Raw genomic sequence first — 24066 nt, 5'->3', positions numbered from 1 at the left:
GCGGATACTAGTCTGACATGACAGATATGGTGACATGGCTAACTATGACACTGTTTAGTTGGAGAGAAGTGGGGAAAGAGAAAACAAACTTGTAGGAGGGAAGAGGAGAAGAGAAAAACAAAACTAGTTTCTCTCCTGTCTATTTTGATGACAGGAGAGGATCCTTGTTTTATTATTTTTTTAGCAAATAAGAAAAATTGTATTAAAGAAAGACTCCAATGGGGAGTCATCCAACTGCATCAGATAAATTAAATGCAGCAATGCAGGTTCTCTGATAAAAAAAGAATCCACAGTGCTGCAAAACCTTTCATCTATATGAAGGAAAGAAAACTGTGTATTTTTTATTTTACCTAAAAAGGTGTCAGTTCCTTTAGAGCTTGTGTTTCTTTGAGAGAAACCTGGGGAAAGAAGCCAATACTCCACCTTACGAGTTCACTGTCCATCTTTAAAAATTGTCTAGCGGTGTTTTAGGTTTTTTGTGTACTCTCTCCATTTCTCTCCAATTTGGGGGAGAAAAAAATGTGTCCCTTCTCTTTGATTTTTTTGCTCCACTTTTTTTCCCTTTTTTCCATCTTATGTCAACCAAACAAGTGAGGCGGAGAAAAATACCCTTCTTCTTTCCTCTTCTATTCACTTCTCTTTGAACAAATGAAGCATGCAAAAAAAAATATAAGCCATGACAAGGTAGTGAGATCACAATTAATAAATATATAATATTCTATTTCTATATATTATTTATAGAAAAAATATCAAATTTTTTATATTCACATTACTCCATATATTAAACAAATATAATCAGCATAGAAGCACCCTACTCTTTGTTTATTTATTTCATAGGTGTTTAGACTCCACTGTACCCAAAAGCTGAATTTGTTAGGTTTGTCAACAATGTATATCAAGCTAGCCAGCACTTCCCCTCACATGCAATCCTGTCTCACTTGTGAAGGGGCAAATAAATGAACTTAAAAGGGTGCACAAACACAAATGCAAACATGAACTGAACAAAGTGTGTTTATAATGGACCTAACGGGAAAACACGGATAACATGACTTAACCCAACACCTAAAAGATTAAGATGTTAGTAGTGGCTAATATATATCTATCCAAAAATAAGATTTCTTAATATATCTCCTCTTCCATTGTAAGCATTGATCAGTTTCAGTTTTTTTTTAGAAAAAAAAAAAAAAAAAAAAATCATTGTGGCTGTCCCAATTTTATAATTATGATTTTTTTCATGAATAAAATAGAAAGAAAATTTTACTACAGTGTGTCATTATTATGTTTGGAGTATGTTGGAGAAGCACCAGGGGCTTGTTAGGGGAGTATTGGAAAAGGCCTGAAAGTGAAAATTGTTTAAACAAATCATGAATATGTTTATGAAGAGATGGATAGTGTCAGAGGGGTGTCTGAGGACTGCTAAGCATGGACATGATGCAGAAAGGGCATCGTTATAGAGTTGACACGCGTATACCTTTTTGTTTAAAAGAAACATGTATGTATATAACCTACCGTAATATGATAAATATTAGGAGTGTGAAATACAAATATGCATGCCTGTGCATATCCATATCTACTTATTGTTCTTATTTAGTTTTTTTTTTATGAGGTAAAATTTTCTATTTAGTAAACAAAGTCACTATTAAAAAATCTTAACAATCTATAGATAATTTAGCATTGCCATTGCCTTATTAAATATATCAGCATTTTGATCAAGCTTGTTTACAAGAATTTGCCAATTTGAGAAAAAAGTGAGGGTGGGATGACCTATGGCCATCTAAGCACATTTTATTAAGATGATTCTTGGGAAACATTTCATTGCTCATATAACTGAATAGCAGAAATGAGGAAAAAATTATATTCGTGTAAAATTGGCTGCATTATCGGCTTATTTTATCAATAATTTTGCAGATGTTTGTTTTATATGAGAGTAAGTGATGAAGACATCCCAGCCTGCATAGAAACAAGGGCAGTTTTGGCATTACAATTATTTTCCTCACCTTGATGAAAACAATGTTGAATTTGCCTTTGTGAATAGTTTATGCATTCTTGTGTGCATATCAAGTATATGTAAAATAGTTACACCCTGATATGGAATTACATGGTCACATGTTTGACAAGAATTTGATAACCACCATGACAAGTTAATAGAGGCTCAAGCTTTGTAACAGTATAAGAGAAGAGCGTTTTTGAGATTTGAAAGAACATTTGAAGTACATCCACAGTTCTCCTTTCAAAGTATTCATTTGGTTCTTAAATGCAATAATGCATTTAAAATTTCAAAGTGATACAACAACAACAACAACAAAACCAAGCCTTAGTCCCACTAAGTGGGGTTGGGTATATGAATCCTTTTCCGCCAATTTATACGATCATGAACCATTTCTTTTGATAGATTCAAGGATATTAAATCCTTACTCACTATCTCCTCCCAAGTTATTTTAGGTCTACCCCTACCCCTTCTACTGCCCCCCTCAAAGTAACTAAGTCACTCTTCCTCACAGGTGCACTATAAGGTCTACGTTGCAAGTGTCCATACCATCTGAGTCGTCCCTCCGTTATCTTATCATCTATAGGAGCTACACCTAACTTACCACGAATATGTTCATTCCTTAATTTATCTTTCAATGTTATACCACTCATCCATCTAAGTATCCTCATCTCGGCAACTTTTACTTTTTCGATATTATGTTTCTTCGTCGCCCAACATTCTGATCCATATAGCATAGCTGGTCTTATAGCTGTCCTATAAAACTTCCCTTTCAATTTTAAGGGTATTCTATGATCACATAGAACACTTGAAGAACTTCTCCATTTTACCCAACCTGCTTTAACTCTATGCATTACATCATCTTCAATTTCTCCTTCAGCTTGCATAATAGACCCAAGGTATCGAAATCTACAAGTGCTATTTATTTCTTCATCATCAAGTTTAACTTTGTCTCCAATATTCCTCCTATCATTACTAAAATTACATTTCATATATTCTGTTTTATTTCTACTTATCTTAAAGCCTCTAGATTCCAAAGTTTCTCTCCATAATTCTAACTCAGCCTCTACTCCATTCCTAGTTTCGTCAATTAATACAATATCATCTGCAAACAACATACACCATGGAACCTCCTTTTGAATACTCTTAGTCAAATGGTCCATCACTAAAGCAAAAAGATAAGGACTCAAAGCAGATCCTTGATGTACACCTATAGTAATTGGAAATTCTCTAGTTTCACCATCTATAGTCTTTACGCTACTCCATCGTACATATCCTTAATGACATCGATATACCTACAACATACACCCTTTTTTTCTAAAACCCACCATAGAACTTCCCTAGGTATCCTATCATATGCTTTCTCAAGGTCAATAAATATCATATGCAAGTCCCTCTTCTTTTTCCTAAACTTTTCCATTAATCTTCTTAAAAGATAAATAGCTTCTGTGGTAGATCTCCCAGGCATAAAACCAAATTGATTTTCTGAGATCTTTGTTTCTAACCGTAATCTTTGTTCAACTACTCTTTCCCATAGTTTCATTGTATGACTCATAAGTTTAATTCCACGATAGTTATTACAATTTTGAATATCTCCTTTATTTTTGTATATAGGTATTAAAGTGCTTTTCCTCCATTCATCTGACATTTTCTTAATTTTTACAATTGTATTAAATAAATTAGTTAACCATATAATTCCGTTATCACCCAAGCATTTCCAAACTTCTATTAGGATGTTATCTGGTCCCATAGCTTTCCCATTTTTCATCTTTTTTAGTGCAAACTTAACTTCGTTAACTCTAATTTTTCGAATAAATCTTATATTTTTAGTCTTTTCCTCATTTGACAATTCTAAATTTAAGCCTTCTATTTGGTTTTCATTAAACAACTTACTAAAGTAACTTCGCCATCTTTCTTTAATATCTTCGTCCTTAACCAAGACTATATCATCCTCACTTTTTATACATTTTACATTTCCTAGGTCCTTGTTCTTCCTTTCTCTAGCTTTAGCAAGTTTAAATATATCTCTTTCCCCTTCTTTTGTACCTAATCTATCATACAAACTATTAAATGATCTATATTTAGCTTCACTAACGGCCCTTTTTCATCTTTTCTTGCCTCCTTATATTTTTCAAAGTTATCTCCGTTTCTACATTATTGCCACATTTTATACCAAATTCTTTTTGTCTTTATGATTTTTTGTACATCTTTATCCCACCACCAACTTTCTTTGCTATTTGAGAATCTTCCCCTTGATTCACCTAAAATCTCTTTTGCTATCTTTTCAATAGAGCTAGCTAATCTATTCCAAAGAGTATTTGAATCTATCCCATCCTCTACGGTCCAATCCCCATCTTTGATCATTTTATCTTTAAATTTTATTATATTTTCTCCTTTTAGGTTCCACCATCTAGTTCTCCTACACTAGTTTATTTTATCCTTTTTCTTTCATTTTTTAATGCATATATCTAACACTAAGACTCTATGTTGTGTGGTTAGACTTTCACTTGGAATAACTTTACAATCCTTGCATGATAAACGATCTACCCTCCTAGTTAAAAAAAAATCTATTTGACTTCTATTTTGTCCACTTTTAAAGGTTATCAAGTGTTCTTCTCTCTTCTTAAAGCAAGTATTCATTATACTAAAATCATATGACATAGCAAAGTGTAAGATCATCTCCCCAGACTCATTTTTGTTTCCATATCCATATCCTCTATGTATCCTCTCATAATTTTTATTATCTCTTCCAACATGTCCATTCAGATCTCCTCCTATAAATATTTTCTCAGTCCCTGGTATGCCTTGTATTATACTATCCATATCTTCCCAAAATTGTTTCTTAAGATTTTCTGCTAAGCCAACTTGAGGAGCATAAGCACTAATGATATTTATTATCTCTTGTCCTAATACCATTTTGATTTTTATAATTCTATCCCTTACTCTAGTTACATCCACAACGCTATCTTTTAAGTTTTTGTCTATAATAATGCCTACTCCATTCTTATGTTTTTCTTTTCCAGTGTACCAAAGTTTAAATCCTGATTTATCGATTTTTCTAGCTTTCTCCCCCACCCACTTAGTTTCTAGAAGGCAAATTATATTAATTCTTCTTCTAATCATTATATCCACAATTTCCATACTTTTACCCGTAAGTGTCTCCATATTCCAAGTTGTTAATCTAATCCTAGTTTCTTGAACTAACGTCTTTACCTGCCCACGTCCAGAATGATGTAGGAACCCTCGCATATTTGACACCGTATCCGGGTGTCGACACGGCGCGTCGCTTCGGGGCGACGACCTAGCCCTCCCTCGCCCACTTTTTGCTACACCCGGGTGGTTCAAGTGCAACGCGTCGCTCGTAGGGGATGCCCCAGCAAATATTCGGTAAGGATTCATATCATAGAGATCTGACAAATTTTATGCTGGCTGTCAGCTACCTAACGCAACCCTCCTCCTTAACTCGGGCTTGGGACCGGCTGTGTGTGAAAAAATTAGGACATTAAGTGCATCACAGGCGGAGTTAAAATTTCAAAGTGATGCAAATTTAAAAAAAAAAAAAATGTTGATGGCTTTATCACTTCTGAATGACACACATGATGCATGTGTAATAATATGTTGTAAATTTTTTTAACACAATTCATTTGTCTTTTACATTTTTTTATTTTTATATTTTTTTAACATTTACCCTCTATTCTACTTTGAAATATTATAAGTTGTTGGCTAGGTCAAGTAATTGTAAACTTTTTTTATTTAAATTTTTAATTTGTATGTGAATATTTTAGGATGTATATAGAACCAAAGAAAGATTTCAATTGTGGTGTTATATATGAGATACTTATGCTATTTATAAGTAGTTATAGGTTATTTTTGAGATGCCAAAAACACACACACATTTCATTATATTTACTATTCGAGACGTGAATAGTAGGATTTCTCAAAGCTCTTGGCTGTTCATGAATTTTGATGTCTCCTATTGATCTTGTACTGATCCTTTTGGATTTCAGTGCCAATTTACTTCTGTAAATGGCAACTGAACCTTCTGCAGCAGAAATCAAGGACCTAACAGGTAATGATTTTCAATGAAATGATATTGGCATTGAAGGATATTCAACATATTCTCAAGGATAATGAGAAGGAAGGATGTGGTAATCAGGCTACAGTTCTAAATTGGAGAGACTTTGGGGAAGAGAAAGTAGATGAGTATAATCTTTAATACTTTGAGCCAGAGAAAGCTGAGGGGAGAATTCTTATTGATCCACCAGTAAATGTATTTACTCTTGGATCAGAAAAGTGGAGCTGTGCACTTATTCGTTAATTCTTAGGAAAGCCTCTGCCATTTTCTTACGTGTGAAACAGAATTGACAAGAATTGGAAGAAAATTGGTAAAATAGAAATCTTTTCTCAAGCTTCTGGTTCTTGCATGTTTAAATTTGAGAATGCAGCAGATAAAGAATGGATATTGAATAATGGACCTTGGTTTATCGGAACCAATCCTTATTCTTATCATAATGGAGTCCAACTGCTGAATTGAAAAGTTTAAAGATGGATAAGGTGCCTGTTTGGTGAAATTTCACCATGTGCCCTCTGTTTATTGGACTGCTAAGGCATTAAGCTACACTGCAAACTTGGTAGGGAACACTCTTTATCTGGATTCTTACACAAAACAAGTGAAAAATCTGTCTTATGCCAGATTCTGTGTTGAGATTGATATGAATCTAGATCTGCCATAGTTGTAGATCTTCACAATTGAGTTGGAATATGCTTGGTAGCCAATTAAGTGCAATAGCTGCAAAATGCTTGGACATTCAACTACTCACTGCAAAATGGGGAAATATGGGTAGCTAAACCAATTGTGGAGGCAGTGGCTGTGGGAGTAAAAGAAGATGCTATTCAAAGTAAAATGGGGATTAATATTTGTGAAGGATCTTTTAAGAAATGAAAAGTAGGTAGTAGACACTAAAGTATGGAATCCCTTTTATATACGAACTAGCCATTAGACAAACACGATGCATGTGAGATGTCTTCATTTTGTATAAATTATTAAATTTTATGTTTTTATGATTTAACTAAAATTTTTTCTACGTCGCTAACATTTAATCTCTATACCTCTGTAAATTATTGTGAGGTGGTGGGCAAAAGTTGGTTAAGTAATAGTAATTTTTTTAACCCTAATTTAGAATTTGTAGAGGATCATAGGGGAATTTTAGAATGTTAAAAAGTAAACACCAAAAAAAAGAAAGAGAGTTATGAATTACTTATGGAGAAAAAGGCAGGCTGGTGCACAAAGCTCTCGCATATGGAGGTCCAGGGAGGGGTGGACCATGATGAGTCTACACTATGCAACCTTACCTCGCATTTTTGCAAGAGGCTATCTCCACGCCTTGAACGCATGGCCTCCAGGTCACACGAAGACAACTTTAATGTTGAGCCAAGGCTTTGTTCTTATGAATTACTAATAAAATATTTAAGTGTTAAGTATAAGTAATTATGGGCTAGGTAGCATTACTATTCAACCAACATTTATATGGGGTAATTTAGGAGATTAAGAAATGGGCACCGAAGTCAGAATCCTTTTTATATGTGTAATAGATATGGAGATGAGTGTTTGATACTTAAGCTCCTTTATCTATAAGGTGCTCTGATTCAAATTGTTTTCACAACCACCTTTTGGGATATAGTTTTAAAAAATGGTGGCGGTTCGTGATTGGGATGTTCATGTTGTAACAGTTGCTGTCATTTAAATGTTAAGCAACTCATTAGACACTGCGTTTGTGAATTTGTCCATTGCTTTGGCAAACTTGTTAGAAACTTACATGCTTTGAGTTAAAATATACTAATACTCTAAATATTAAAATCAAATCTCAAATTAAATCATATATAACATCTACCAAACATGGTAAGATTAGTAGCTTATGGTAAGATCTTGATCCTGGATAACTTGTAGAGTAGGGGGTTCTCCATTGCCAACAAATGCACCCTTTGCATGGCTGAGGTAGAATCAGTAGGCCACAATTTTCTCCATTGCCCTTGGACTTGAAATCTTTGGAATGTGGCTCTGACTCTAATCGGATAACAGCGGGTTACTGCTAGATCTGTTGGAGGGGAGCTCTTGGCTTCGAGAGGGACCTGGGCAACAAAGGAAAAGAGGAAGGCATTGTCTCTCATTCCTCTCGCAATTTTCTGATGTGTTTGGAAAGAGAGGATCAGAAGAGTATTCAAAAACGCAATCTCAACGCTTCAAATCGGCAAAGAGCAGTAGTTTACTGTGATTACTGGTTGGCATAGTGGTCTTGTAGCAAAAGAGTTCAATATAATTTTTGATTTTTGTGACACCCTTTAGTGTGGTTGAGTTCTTGTACTTCGGGTTGGTGTCCCCTTGATTCCCCTTAATATATTTTTATCTTTATCGATAAAAAAAAAAAAAACATCTACCGAACATATTAAATGTTATATTTGTTATTTTGTCACTAAAGGGAAAACAATGTGTTAGTTATATTCACTATTTTAATAAATGTAATATAAAATACGAAATCATAAAAATAATGAACAAGAGGACATACTCATATTTTAAATTTCATAGCATAATTACATAAAGGTGTATACTTAATCAAAGGATAAGTAGTATGGATTCAAATTAAAGTTTTAATCTGATTTATTAAGCAATGGAAGTAAAATTTTAAAATATAATTCTTACTCTTTCACCAAACTCTTGGGTTGTTTACCATCAATTAGTTTAATCTTAATTTTCAGTTTCATTGGTGAGTATGGAAGAAACTATGATGAATATTGTTATAAGATTTTCTTTTCAAGTTTTAAAAGTTCAATTTATTTTCAAAAAATAAAAAAATAGTGTAGAAAACTAGTATGGTGGCACATCAACTGGTAGAAGACTATAACCAGCCATAATTTCATTGTAGCATATGACACAAATGTGAATTGTGGCCTTTTGGAGACATCATCCTTCAATGGTATTGAGAGACACCGATACCTTTAACATTGTCAATTTATGGTAACAATAAAATTTTATACATGGTTCTTGTTGGTGGGCTCATGAAAGAGGTTCCACGTGTGCACATGAACATCACACTTGCACACCAATTAGCCTTTATATCCACTTGTGCTATTTGTTCTCCATATGTGACTGACACGTACATACGTTACCTACTCATCTCTAACCTCCGCAGGTACCTAGGCTAGCTAGGAATATCTCTGATGTGAAGTATATCAGATTGCACATTTTGGCAAATAGTTGCTCAGAAATGTGTACCGGAACATTTGTACCTTTTGGTTCTGGTTTTAACATAGTTTTTTTTTTTAATAAAAAAAGAATGTCAATTTCATCTCAACACCTTGATTGAGTGCAATGTTAATGGCAGTATGCCTTCATTGACAGATTGTTAATATCCTCATCTCATGATTGTCAAGCCCTTTTGCTTGATGAAAGAAAGCAAACCATGGAGGCCTCTTTGACAATTCAGAATAGACCCGCGCAGAGTAGCTAAGTCAATTCCTTACTACGCTGACCATACTAGAAATTGAAGCACATGCCTCCCAAAGAGGCATGTGCTCCCAAAGATGGATTGACTGTTGAATCATAGCAATTGGGTGGCTGTGACCTAACTGCAACATAGCTTATTTATATGGAACAAACAATGTGTAACCAAAAAAAAAAAAGGGAACAAACAATGAATCTTTATGATCTTGCACTAGCTGCATGTCAGGCACCACCAAAAATTGAAGTGAAAAAATTACTAATACTTTACAGATTTACTTGTTGAACTTTGAAGGACCAATCAGAAAATATACATATATATATATATATATATGTGTGTGTGTGTGTGTGTGTGTGTGTGTGTAATGAGCGAGACTCCAAGACCAGGGAATAGTTAGAATTTTTTTAGCTAATTATTTTTCTGGCAGTTTGAATAGTGTTTTCCCTTTAAAAAAATTAGCAGTATTCCTTATCAAAGCTTAAAAGATTATGGAAATGGATCCATGGCAACAAGTGAGAAGATATTCTAGAAAACTTTTGGTAAATTATGAATTTGTGCTTCATCCTTCCTTTGTTAACACATGTTATTGCTGTCAAAGGTAGATGGATTGAAAATGATTCCTATTCTCCTAATGCCATGTTGTGCCCAACACTGGTACTTTCACTGGTTTTAGATATTGATGAAACACAATTCTTTGTTACCTTGAATATTTTAAAATGGAGTGATATAGCCATTTTCTTTAATAATCACACCACTTTGGAATGCCCTCTTATTTTGGTGAAGATTGGTTGGTGCCGAGGAATGTGGATGATCTATTGCTTTTGAGGTTAGGGACTTCGGTTCAAGAAAAGATGACAAAGCTCAATAGAGTGGTGCTATATTTTCCATCTTATGATATATAGAAGATTAGCATGGCCCCTATGCAAGGGTGACACATACAAGTTGAGAAATGGTCCAAAATATTGTCTAAGAGTGGCCTGCGGGTATCAATAGGTGTACTAGAGATTTTGAGACTTTTAGATCTTTAGCAGGTTGTGAATCTCTTTCTTGGAAGCTATTGTATCTTAGTCTTCCTATTGGGGGAAATCCCGTGTCTGATGTTTTTTGGGATTCTGTGATTGGGAGAGTAGGCAATAGATGGGAGGGTTGAAAGAAGGCTTGTCTCTCTGTAGGAGTTAGAATAACACTTATCAGTGCTTCCCTAGCCAACATTTCCATTTATTACAAATTCGGAGCTATTAGAGCGGGATCCACTTTTTAGGGTATTTGAGTTGAATCCCTTTTCAAATGACCTCCTTGGGTGGCTAGGACATTGGAAATATTATGAGGAATTTTTTGTGGTCTAGTAGTAGGGAGAATAAAAGGGATTACTTGGTTAGCTGGGAAGTTGTTAGGAGGCCTAAGTTTGAAGGGGGACTTGCGACTTGGTTATGTGGTTTTAAAAGCATTTCTTTAACTGGGAAATAGTTATGGGGGTTCCCTTAGAACCTAATTCCTTATGGCATAAAGTAATAACGAGTAAATATGGTTTGCACAGGAATGGGTGGGATTCCAAAGGAAGTGGCAATGCTACTCATGCAAGTCCTTGGAAGTTTATTTCACAGGTAGCTTGTCATTTTTTTTTTTCCCCTTTCCTCCATTTACTTGTTTGGAAGTGGGGATTGGGGATAAAATTCGTTTCTGGGAGGATATTTGGGTTTGTGAGTCTTTGTTGGAGCTGTTAGTGCAATGCTTGTTTAGACTTTCCTCTGTCCATGAGGCTCCAATTTCAGCATTTTATTTCAATGAGGGGGGCTCTTTTTCTTGGGATTTCCATTTTTTTAGGAGTCTCAATAAAAGAGGGGTTGATGAGTTAACTCGCTTGCTGAGTGTGTTGGATTCTTTCTTGCCAAATTTGTGGGAGGACTCAAGGCATTGTATTGGGGACACTTTGGGGTCTTTCTCTTCAAAGTTTTTTTTCTCAAATCTTACAAAATCCACAAACCCTAGTCCTTTTTTATTAAATAAAAATTTCTGGAAAGCAACGGTTCCACTTAAAGTCCGTGCTTTCGTTTGGACTCTCATACTCAATATGATTAATACGAATGATGCGTTAATAGATTAGGAGACCGTACAAAGCTTTTAGTACAGATATTTGTATGCCGTGCAGTGGTTCAAATGAGGGTTCTAGCCATTTATTTCTTCTTTGTAAGGTGGCGAGAGACATGTGGAACAATCTGTTTTCGTTTTTTGGAGAGGAATGGGTGGCTCCGGAATCTATATTTGACTTTTTAAAAGTTAAAGTTTTGGGGCTTTGGGAAGAATAAAACAGGAAGGAAGTTTTTGGTCTCTGCAGTTTTTTCAGTGCTGCAGGTGATGTGGATTGAAAGGAAATCCAGTATTTTCAGAGATAAGAAGATCACTCCTTTACTTTGGGATAAAGTTTTTCTCTATGCCTCATTTTAAGCACATTCTTTTGGGGTTTTTGAGGGTTTGTCGCTGTCTGATGTCCTCCTAAGAGATTAAAAGGAAGCTCTAATGTAATTGCATTTCTATCTCTGTTTTACCGAGAGGTTTTCTTATCCTCAATTCTCTGAAATTATTCTCTTCCTTGCTAGATTCACTTTTTGTTACCAAAAAAATATTTGCCATCTTATGGGCTCTATGGATTGAGAGGAACATGAGAATATGTAAGAGCCACACAATTTGTCCCCATTTCTTGTGGGCAGAGTGCTGCTCTTGGGTTCATTTTGAATCCACACTGTTTTTTTGTTTTGTTTTATTTTGTTTTGTTTTGTTCTGTTTTATTTTTATTTTTATTTTTTTATTTTTTTATTTTTTTTTGAGCTTATGGCTACCTGGCCTTCAAAGGGATTGGAAGATAGCTCTATTGTCAGCTTGTTTATGTTTGTTATGACATCTAGTCCTCTTCTTTTGTACATTGATTCGATCTTTAATAAAGGTTTTCTCTTATACGTTTGTTATGTAGGAATGGAATGGAATCGAATTTGTCACTGATTTTTGTGTGCTGTTCATTTAATTTTATTCAATTCCATTCCCAACGCATTCCATTCTATGAACAAAACATGATGTTTGAGATGATTAGATGGAAGAAAATAGGCTTTTTGATAACTCAACCACATCCTGAGATCCTAAGGTCTCAGAGCTAAGTAAATTGCACAGGGCACACCTAGCACATGTCACCCTCGATGTGCATACCTGAGTGCAGATAAAGTTGTTCATGGAGCACTTTGTGTGACATTTGTGATTTTGTGTTCTGTTGAAACTGTTGAACATGATTGGTTTATGAAATCTTGTAATTTCTTGATTCCAGGTTATGGAAAATGGGATTTCTTATGCCATCTCATTGGAAGGCCAGAAAACGGGATTTTATGCTGATCAGAGAGAAAACCGTCAGTTCATATCATCAATTTCAAATGGTCAGAGAGTTCTTGATATGTGCTGCTATAGTGGTGGCTTTGCTCTGAATGCAGCTCGTGGTGGTGCCATTGATGTGATTGGTATAGTTCATTATTGTAACTCTCTTCTTTCCTTTCAATTTTTTGTAAAAAATTTTGAAATGATGTTTTTTAAGATTGTAAATTGTATGGATTGAAAATTCATACTTTTAGTATAAAATTGGGCCAAGTCAGATTTAGAATGGAGACCTGCATTTAAGGTATATAAAGTTGGACAGAGCGACTGGGCTTCTTTTTTATTATAAGTGAGACTTTTTCCAAAATTCAAAAAATTCTATTGAAATAATTTATCCCAAGTGTGCTTCCAAAAAAAATATAAATCCTGAAGAAATTTCTTCTAACTGTGGGCCAAATAATTAGAATTTGAAAATCAATTTTTGTTGAGGTTTAGCCGAAAATTCTTCAGTTTGGACTAGTATGGACTTGGGCCAAATTAAAGCTTTTCTTTATACCTGCGAATCAAATAACATGGTAATGGACCATTCTTTAATCATTACTGGTGAGAATTCTAATTTTCTTTTGTTACTCACTGTCATGGTCATGCTTCAGCTGGTGTTATATTGGATTTGTCTTTTCTGGGAAGTTATCAGTTGCCTTTTGCAAGGGTTTGTTTGGGAGTAACTTGAAAAAAAGAAAAAAAAATTCTAATGAAGCTCTTAAAATGGTCGGAGCCTCTAATCTTCTATGAGTTTCTCGATCTTATTAATTGCAATCAAAGCATAATAACCTTGAAGTAATACGTACTTTTAGAAAGAGAATTGCCCAACTTTTTCTGCTTGTTTGTTTTCCAAAAACACCCTTTAAATTTATTTAGATATAAGGGTTAAAAAATTATATATATGCCTGAGAGATGAGAACATTGTTTAAAATAAGAGTTGTCTTCTCAGTTCTCCCTTAAGTAAGGATTAAGGTGTCTGAGAGCTGTGGAGGCTAGTTCTAACAAAAGCAGTTATCCAATGCCTTATTTTGGAAAGAGAAAAAAGGCATTGGAGATTTTAAGATAAGTCACTTCATATTTCACTCTGTTGTCTCCTCATTTTTTTTTCCCTTCCTGAGAAGAATCTAAATAGTCTACCATAAATTATTGCCTACAAATTACTTTGGTGCATCATCACCTCCCTTCCCTGATTGTCAAAATTAGAATAAAGAAGATCATTTGGTTGCTAACAGAAGCAGTTCTATCTTGATGTTGCTAATTAATCACTATTAAGATTTTGACCATACCTAAGTCTATTTTAATCTATTGATTATCTTATCTACCAGGTGTTGATACATCGTTGCCTGCTTTGGAGCTTGCCAAAGAAAATATAGTTCTAAACAACCTAGATTTCGGAAGAATATCATTTATGCGACAAGATGCAACTGAGTTTATGAAAGACGCTGTTTGTAGGAATGAATCATGGGATATAGTTATTATGGATCCTCCTAAATTAGCACCTCGGAAAAAGGTATCGTAACATGCATATAATCCTATTTTATACAATATTAGCAAGAAAAAGGTGCTTTTCAATACAAACTAGGAGAAATTTTGGTTTTTCAAACCCAAAACTTCAACAACAGAGCCCAAGTCTCATAACTTCGGGTTGGCTATGCACAGTTAGCAGAGATGGACACACACAAAACGGAAGTTCAGGTTGAGTTTGGGCTAAATTTTTTTATCATAATCCAATTATCAAGTCTCACTACTTTGGGTTGGCTCTATATGGTTACACACGGACCAAAGATAGACACACACACACACTCTCTCTCTCCCCCCCCCCCCCCCCCTCTTTCTCTATGGGTTCTTTTGTTTGTGCGTGCGTGCGTGTGCATGTGGAGGGAGGGAGGGAGGAAGAGAGATGTCTAGTGTTGGTTCTGCTGTTAGGTTAACATAATAATTTGCTTGGGCTTTAGTTTTTCTACTTGGGAGAGAGGTCATTTGATTTTTTGGAGAGAGAGAGAGAGAGAGAGAGAGAGAGAGAGAGAGAGAGATGTCTTCTGTCGGTTCTGTTATCAGAGTAACATAATTTGCTTGGGCTTTAGTTTTTCTACTTGCGAGAGAGGTCATCTGATTTTTTTAAGGGAGAGAGAGAGAGAGAGATGTCTTCTGTCGGTTTTGTTATCAGAGTAACATAATTTGCCTTGGCTTTAGTTGTACTGAGAAAGGTTGATGTTGGTTCAGTTGTCAAATTAGAGAGAGAGAGAGAGAGAGAGAGAGAGAGAGATGTCTACTGTCGATTTTGTTATCAGGATAACATAATTTGCTTGGGCTTTAGTTAAACTGAGAGAGGTTGATGTTGGTTCAGTTGTCAAATTAAAGAGAGAGAGAGAGAGAGAGAGAGAGAGTCGGTTCTTTTATCAGGATAACATAATTTGCTTGGGCTTTAGTTGTACTGAGAGAGGTTGATGTTGGTTCAGTTGTCAAATTAAAGAGAGAGAGAGAGATGTCTACTGTCGGTTCTGTTATCAGGATAACATAATTTGCTTGGGCTTTAGTTGTACTGAGAGAGGTTGATGTTGCTTAAACTTACTCATATCTGATCCGCATATTAAATGAGTTGGATATGGAATGCAAATCACTTATCCAATTATTGGCCTAATTCGTCACGGTGCTCAAAATTTATTTGATTCAATCTGCTATGCTAGGTCTATAGTGGATGCTATAATGTGGTTAATTAGAACACTACAACTGATTATAGAGATTTTCAAGGTTTAAAGTAATTGATAAAGATTCATCAGTCAACTTGTTTAACGTTAGTTTTTTATAATAATTAAGCTTTAATATTAAATTTATATGGAAAGTTACATTTAGAATTGTGTGTTTTTTGTCGATTTCTAAGAATTACATTTTAAGAATATTTATATTTTCTATTTAGATTTAAATACTTAGTTGTTTTATGTTTATGATTATAGTTTTGATAATAATTATGTTTTCTATTTAGTAAATGTGTTAGATAGTTGTTTTACCTTTACAACTTAGTTTTAGGAACACATGCTTTTCTATTTAGCAAGTGTTTTACAATCTACCAAATTATAGATTCAAACACAATTTCAATTACAATCTTAAAAATAATTTATCGATCAAATCAAGAAAATATATTGTTCTTAGGAATAACGGATTATTTTCCAATTGTTATGGATTATCCTAATCCGAACAACCACTTAATTGAGTTGAATCTGGATTGTGATTTACTCACTTGATAATCCACCTTATTTGCCATGGATTATCCTATCCAATTCGCTGCTCTGCTTTGCCTGGTTTAGAGAGAGGTGGCATGTGGAGAGATAGGCCACATCGTTAATGCCATGTCACATGGAGGCAATTTGAGTTCTCCACTCCTACTAAGATGAGAGTTTCCCCTCAAGTAAAAACTATACATGTACTTGAAGTTATAAAAAGAAAGGTGACACCTATGCAATCATAATCAACCTCATGGCAATCTGCATTATTCATCCAAGTGGCTCAGTCATTTATGAAAGGGTTTCTCTTAAGCACTTGGTTGGTCACCCTATTTTTTGTTGTTTATAGGACAATGAGTGGCTGTACTAGAGTTCTTGCCAAAGTCTTCATTAGTAGTTTAGCATTAATTGGTACTAGAGAAAAGGCTATTTTTAAGTCCTGTTCCATAATGGGGCAACTTAAAATCCTGTAGTGTTCTATCACCTTGGTGAACTAGCAACTCAAATCGACGTGTCCCTCCTAGAAGCTCCCCACAATGCATTTTGCTTTGGAAAAATTTTAGGCGATCAAAAATCTAATGAGCCTGCTAGCCTATAATGTGCAAGTGCTGTCAGCAGGTTATAGCTCCCACCAAGAACGGAGTGTGGTTGGAGCCCCTTATGATGAAGGTAAGGCCTTTGAGGGCCACAGGAGTTCAACTTCCTCGAAGGGCTCCGCCTAGCTAATCCAATTGATGAAGGAATCAAGAAAATATCCATAGAGGTCAAGGAAGTAGATGTAAAAACTGAATGGAGCCAATCCTAGATCATTAGAAGATATGACATCTAACGAGAAGATTATGATGGAGCCTCTTTTTGCATAATTGCATATTCCATCACTAGAACCTTGCGATGGTAGATGCGTCCATTAAATCAACTAGAAGCATTTAGAGCATTAATGGTTCTCTATGAAGCATTAGATGACCATTATATGCCGGGTTTCCATTTCTGCGTTTTCTCGAACTAGATACTCCAAACTAAAACTAGGGTCGGTATGTTCCTTCCACCAATTTATTGCTTTGTTATTTGTTTTTTTTAGCACAAGTTGAATGAAGGAGACATCCCTAAGGGGTGCATTTGGCTCAGGTACCCTAAATGCCCTCTTGGAATCACTTTATTAGGCCCGAGAATACAAACACTATCTCAAGGGAATCATTTTGTTTGGTTCACTCATCTTGAATACTTGGATATAAGGTATGGTGTCACGGACTTGTAGATATTGACATTAGGAAGGGTCGTGTGGCACTTGTTGAGAGCTCTTGCCCAACCAAGTCAACCAACGTTCACACTTTCAAGCCTACAGGCTTGAGCATTACATTAGTCATCTCAACCAAAGTGGTAACAATGAGGATAATGTTAATGGCAACAACAATTTCAATTAGGAAGAGTGATATGTATAAGTTTATAACAGACATTCATGTTAGCTTTGGTGCAATCCCAAGAGAGGGGGGGGGGGGGGTGAATTGGTATTTAAAAATTTTATCCCCTAAGTCAATCCACTAACAACAGTATTACACAAGCCTAAGGTCAATCTAGTGCATGTAAAATAAATCAATGTAAATATACGACGAAATTTAAACTGCAATAGAAATTTAACCAAGCATGCACAATAAAGCAGTAAAGGAGACGACACCAGAAATGTTATCGAGGTTCGGCAAACTGCCTACGTCCTTGCCTTAGCTAACAAGCACAAGGATTACCACTATAGGCTCACTTAGCGGATGGAGCGACACCTAAACAACCAGGTCAATTAGCACAGGGCTGACCTCAACCTTTACAACCAGGTCAAATTAACACAGGACCGACCTCAACCTTTAACAACCAATCCTTACCGGGCTGGATTACTGCCCCCTTAGGTCACGCTTGGAATACAATAGATTTCACAATAAAATTTGCGTACAATCAATATGCTTCTCAACTAAGTAGATTATGTATCAATGTAATCAGTACACTATCGAATGATATGATAAGATAAACTCAGTGTAGTCTTAGTATCTACTCTCAAAGTTTTATGCAAATAATGCAATCAGTATGTGAGAGTGTAAGTGATAGGATCTTTGTGTCAAAATAATATTCTCAATTACAGTGCAACAACAAAGATCACAAGTATGCTTCAAATATCTCAACAGATGTTTTTCTCAAAAATAAATTACAGGAGATATTCAAAAATGATTTGTAAAGCCTTATTTGATCTTTGTATTAAAATGATAATCTCAATCAAAATGTATAGTAACAAAGATCTTTAGCACTCAAGCAAATATCTCAAAATAAATTTTTCAAAGATAAGCACGAGAGATATTTTTGAAAATGATGTATAAAATATTTTTAGCAATCAAAATCCAATACGAACTCCTTGAGTATTGCAATGACAATGCAAAACTCAAAGATTCAATGGAGTATTCCTAAGGAAGAATTATTAACAAAGTCTCCTAGGGAAACTTAAAGCTTTGCTCTCTAATAAAATACTTTCAATCAACAAGAACAAGAGACAACTTAAGCCTATGAGAAGAACACTCAATCACACTTACAAAGAAATTTAAGCAATAAAATTTAGTAAGAATGAGTGTAGGAGGCTTAAAAATGGAAGTAGGATTTTTTGAATTTCAGAGGATTTTTGCTAATTAAGATTGCTAATCCTTGACTAATTTTTGCAAATGAGGGGGTATATATAGAATTCCCCAAAAATATAATCGTTCAGGACATATTAGTCATTTTGGAAAAAGTTTAACTGAGGTTAATAAATTTTAACTGCATTTTAACCTCGGTAATTCTTGCCAACCCGAGAGCACTGGTCGACCGAACTTGAGGTTTGGTTGACTAAGTGGTTGCGTTCGATTGACCGGGAGAAATTTAAACTAAAAGGATGGTCTATCGGAATTGCATGGTTCAAGGGTGATTTTCCAATTCCACGTGATTCGGTCGACTGGGTCAATTTGAACTACGATGTACGATCGATCGGGCGGTTGGAAATTCCCACATGGGGGTTCGGTTGACCAGGGCGTTGCCCATATAATTTTGGTCGGTCGACCAGGGGGTCAACTTGTTGACTCGGGGAGGTTCGGTTGACCAAGTTTGCCTACATATATCTGGTCGGTCGACTGAGAGGTCAACTTGTTGACCCGGTGGGAGTTCGGTCGACCAAGGATCTCAGTGTAACTGAGGTCGGTTGACCGAACGTGCCAATTTCGGCCTTTTCAGTCTTTTTCTTTTTAAAATATTTTTCCTATTCATATGATGATTAACTTAAATTTGATAGGGCATTCATTTATGCATGCATGGGGAACCTAAGGTCAGTCTAGGCCTTTTTGAGGACACCGAAAAAATCCTGCATCGGTCGACTGAAGGGTGATCCCTAAGGTTTTGTGGCCCCCTATGGTCAGTCTATGGTCATCACTGAGCTTATCTACCCTATCATGCATGTATTGCATTAATTATTACATACCATTGAGCATTAATTATTATAGACCCGAATAACAACTTAATTAAATTACAATGAATAAACATTCTAGGTCTTTGTCTTCTTTAAGCCCATGTGCGTGCACCATATGATACTTCTGATTGGTCTTGCACACAAACTCATCAACCATTAAATACCAGAGTATTTGTCCTAATCAAAACGAGATATGACTTATAAGGTCAACAATTCACAAAACAAGCATACACATCATACCCAAGCATCACAATACACAAAGTTAAAAGGGTTTACTTATGCTATCCAATTGACAAGGCAACGGTACAAGAGAGTTTCCATTTACAATACGAATTCTTGAAGAAATACATCTAGGGGTAACAAATTCGTCGAGAGTAACATATGGGGTCATTATCTTCCCCATTACCTCTTTCCCCTTGCATTGTCATCCCTTGACATTCTCCCCCACCCAATTAGTCAATTTCCTTGTCGATTTGCTTTAGTATGTCTTTAATCTTCTAGCTGGGTCGTCATTGTCTTGGAATTCAGGAAGTCTTGAATCTTTTGTGTGGCATGTTGAAGTATTTTGATCTTATCCCAACTCATGTCTTTTCTTTCCCAACCCTGTCCATGTAACTAAATATTGATGTTGCTTGCAACCTTCTTCATTGGTGACTCTATGAGAGCATCTCTTCAACATCCTTGGTTGTATCATGCTTTTTGGTAATGGTTGGTCTCCTCGTTTCAGTCAGCTGGGATTTTCTCCATCTGCATGGAATGGCTTCAGGTTGCTGATGTCAAATACTAAGTGGACTGCATTCCACTTTGGCTCTTCAAATTTGTATAATGTTTGTCTGAATTTTTCTACCACTTGAATAGGATCTTCGTACTACCACAAGAGTCTCCTATCTTTGTTACGAAGGAAGCTGAACATTTCTAGTGGCACTTTTTCAAGTATGAGGTCCTCAACTTTGAACTGCTGTGGATGTTGCCCATGTCTGCCTATTTTTTTGCAATTTGAAGCCTTTTCCAATTAAGCTTGAGCTACTTCTATATTATGCATCCAATTCTATGAATTGGTATGCTTTTGGGCCTTTTTTGCTATATGAACCGTCGAGGATTTGTGGGAGAGTAGGTTGCTGACCTGTTAAGGACATTTGTTAGTTGCAAGAGATTTTTGAGAATAAATGCAAAATTGAGTTGTATCCAATAGTGAAACCCAATTATTTTGTTTAATATTTGCAAAGTGCCACACCAACACCCATTAAAGTGTTCTATTTGATCGTTTGTTTTGAGTATGGTAGCTTGTGGATAGATTGAGGCTTGATCCCATAATGCAAAAGAGCTCGCCCCAAAATACCCCAATGAATCTGACATCTAATTAGTAATGAGGCTCTTTGGCACCCCCCGGTACTTCACTATATGGTTAAAGAATAGTTGAGTTGTTTTCTCTCCAAAACAAGGTTTTGAAATGGGTACAAAAATTCCATACTTTTAATATCGGTTGATTGCTGCCAGGATTGCATCATGGTCCTCAAACTACTGGAAGAGAGGTGATAAAATCTAGGGACACTCCCACAACCTTGTTGGTAATCACAAAGGCTCTAACAGAACTAGTATCTTCTTCCTCTTGACTTTATCTTGTTGACAAATCAAATAGGTTTTCGTATACCTCATGATGCCATCTTCCATTTGTGGCCAATAATGCCCTGTTTGATTAGGACATATGTTGCCATCCCAAATGTCTTGCTCGTAAGGTGTCGCGAGGCTTTTTTAATAACATCCTTCTTAAGTTTTTGGATTTTGGCACATACAATCATTGCCCTTTTGTCACCAAGAGATCATCTTCCATCTAGAATTGTTGAGTTTTCCCTTCTTTAACAAGTTTCACTAATTCCTTGGCTTTCTAGTCGGCTGCCAAGTGTTTTTTGATAAGGTCTCTCAAGGAAAAAGTAAATGTGCTAGTTGACAGATGATTACTGGCTTTAGTGCTACTAACTCCACTTTTCTGCTTAGGGCATCCATCACTTGGTTGGTTCTTCCTGCCTTATATTTGAAGTTATAAACAAAATTTGCCAATCGTTCTTACCAAAGAGCTGGCTTTGAAGTTAGCTAGTGACTGCCACATTATTTGTTTTGTCATAGCACTACTTAACCATCATTTGATCACCTATGAGTTCCTTGATTCCATTTGTGGGAAACTTGATGATCACATGATCATTTTCCCTCAACAAGTTCAAGCTATGCTGACTAATATGGTGTTGTATGCCAAGGAGGGAATTTACCACAAAGGAGTTCACCATGGTGGTAGCCTCTTTGTGAATCATTCCGAAGGACATGGGCTAGGTGTCATGAACCCATAACTACTAATGCTTTGAAGGGCCATGAGGCACTTATTGAGAGCTCTCATCCACCCGAGACAACCAACATTCACTCTTCTAAGCGTGCATAAAGGAGCATCACATAAGTCACCTTAACCAAAGTTGTGGCAATGAGAATAATTTTAAAGTTTATCTTTGTTTCACGTAGGTAAGAGTTATAAGTATGGCATTGACAGAGGAACAGTACACATCGTAACTAGGCATCACAACACAAAGAGATGAAAGGGTCTACTTATATTATTCAATAAACAAGGCAACAGTACAAACATTAACTCAAAGAGTTTCAATTTATAATGCAAATTCCGGAGAATACATATAGGGTAAGAAGTCCCTTTAGAGTAATATATTGGATCTTTGATTTTCTCCTAAGTGGTCTCTTCTTCTCCCACTTTTTCCACATAACTAGGTATTGTTGTTGCTGACGATTTTTTTCATTGATGACTCTATATGCGAGGACTCTTCAACATCTCCAGTTGTAATCTGTCTTCAAGAAATGGTTGGTCTCCTTGGTTTTTGTTGACTAGGATCTTCTTCATCTGCATTGAATAGCTTCAAGTTGCTGACATAGAACATTGGGTGGACCGCCATCCTCTTAGGAATTTCAACTCCGTATGATGCCTGTGTGACTTTCTTTATTACCTGATTTGGACCTTCATACTTCCATAAGCCTCCTAACTTTGTTATGAAGGAAGCATTGCATTTCTAGTGGCACTTTCCTAAGCACGAGGTCTGCAACTTTGAATTAATGTGGATGTTGCCCTATGTTTGCCCATTTAATCATGAGTTTTGAAGCTTTTTCTAACTGACCTTGAGCTAAATCTATATTTTGCATCCAATTCCTTGTAAATTGGTATGCTTATGGGCAATTTCCATTGTATGGCCTGTCAAGGGTGTTTGGGAGAGCAGGTTGCTTACTTGTTACAATCTCAAAGGAACTTTTGTTAGTTGTGTAATATTTTTTAGATTTAAAGCAAAATTGAGCTCTATCCAATAGTGAACCCAATTCTCTTGTTTAGCATTCACAAAGTGCTGTGCCAACAACCCATTAACGTGTTCCTGACCATCTGTCTGAGGATGGTAGCCTATGGAGAGACTGAGGCTCTATCTCATTAGGCAGAAGAGTTTGTCCCAAAATGCTCTAGTGAATCTAACATCTCGATCGGTAATAGGGCTCTCTAGAACTTTCATTTTTCTTTAGAGGAGGATAGTCAGTATTGGTCCTTGGATCCTTCGGGGGCTTAGTCTATCAAATATTTTTTTGATTTTTTGAACAGGTATAATTTACCTTTTGCTATCTGTAGATCCATTTGGAAGGCCAGAGTCCCCTTTAAAATCAAGGCTTTTATGTGATTGGTTGTGCTTGGTAGAATTAATACCAATAACTTGCTGCAGGTTAGGAGACCTTTGAAGGCTAAATTTCCAGACATCTCTGTTCTTTGTTTTAATTGTTTAGAATCTGCATTGCATTTGTTCATTCATTGTGATTATTCTTGGAGGGTATGGAATAAACTATTTTTTATTTTAGGCGAATGTTGGGTGAGTTTTTGGGGCGGCGGAGGACCTTATAGCTGTTTCTTTAGCTGGTTTTGGCAGGAAAAGGGAAAGGGAGAAAATGTTTTTTTTTTTTGTTGGCAGTCTTTTGGGGGCTGTGGATGGAGCATAATGTGCATATTTTTCTTGGGAAGAAATTGTCTCATTTGCTGGTTTGGGTAAAGATACATTATTTGGCTTCTCTTTGGTGTGTGGCACTAGGGAATTTTAAAGGAGTGAGCTTTTTCAATATTAAACATGATTGGCATTATGTGTTGGAGTGTTAGATTCGTGTTAGTTTTTCTCCTGTTTTTCTTTTAGTTTCCAGGTTGTTTCTTTGTGTTTGTTATCTAAATTTTCTAGACGTCGTTAAGCTGATGTCTTATTCTCTAAGCTGTATATTCTCATTCTATTAATGAAATTCTTCTTTTACTATCAAAGGAGATATGGGGTGGGTGTATCGTTGATGTCAGGCAAGATCCTCCAAGAACCTCTTGACCATCTTCTACCTCAGTTCCTGCTTGTTGATTGCACATGCTGTCACCTTCCAAATGCCGTGAAGAGGTGGTTCTGTCAACTAAGACATCTCTGCCGTTTGCTGGCAGGA

At 35.9% G+C, this 24066-nt stretch overlaps 1 protein-coding gene and 1 non-coding gene across 8 annotated transcripts in view; both read left to right on the top strand.

Moving 5' to 3' along the window:
- Positions 1-24066, top strand: part of LOC131145121 (uncharacterized) — a 73793-nt gene that overhangs the window by 22432 nt on the left and 27295 nt on the right. For all 7 annotated transcript variants that reach the window (XM_058094207.1, XM_058094213.1, XM_058094209.1 and 4 more), the window contains 2 exons: positions 12797-12983; positions 14205-14389. In XM_058094207.1, the coding sequence (XP_057950190.1) occupies positions 12797-12983; positions 14205-14389 (372 nt within the window). The remainder of the gene's footprint in view (positions 1-12796; positions 12984-14204; positions 14390-24066) is intronic.
- On the top strand, positions 10342-10447 carry LOC131145293 (U6 spliceosomal RNA). The gene has a single exon (XR_009134076.1). It is a non-coding gene; the product is annotated as a U6 spliceosomal RNA (small nuclear RNA).

Source organism: Malania oleifera, chromosome 12, assembly GCF_029873635.1.
Source record: "Malania oleifera isolate guangnan ecotype guangnan chromosome 12, ASM2987363v1, whole genome shotgun sequence".
Taxonomy (NCBI): domain Eukaryota; kingdom Viridiplantae; phylum Streptophyta; class Magnoliopsida; order Santalales; family Ximeniaceae; genus Malania; species Malania oleifera.
Note: the sequence above shows the minus strand (reverse complement) of the source record. Positions and strands in the feature narration are given on the sequence as shown.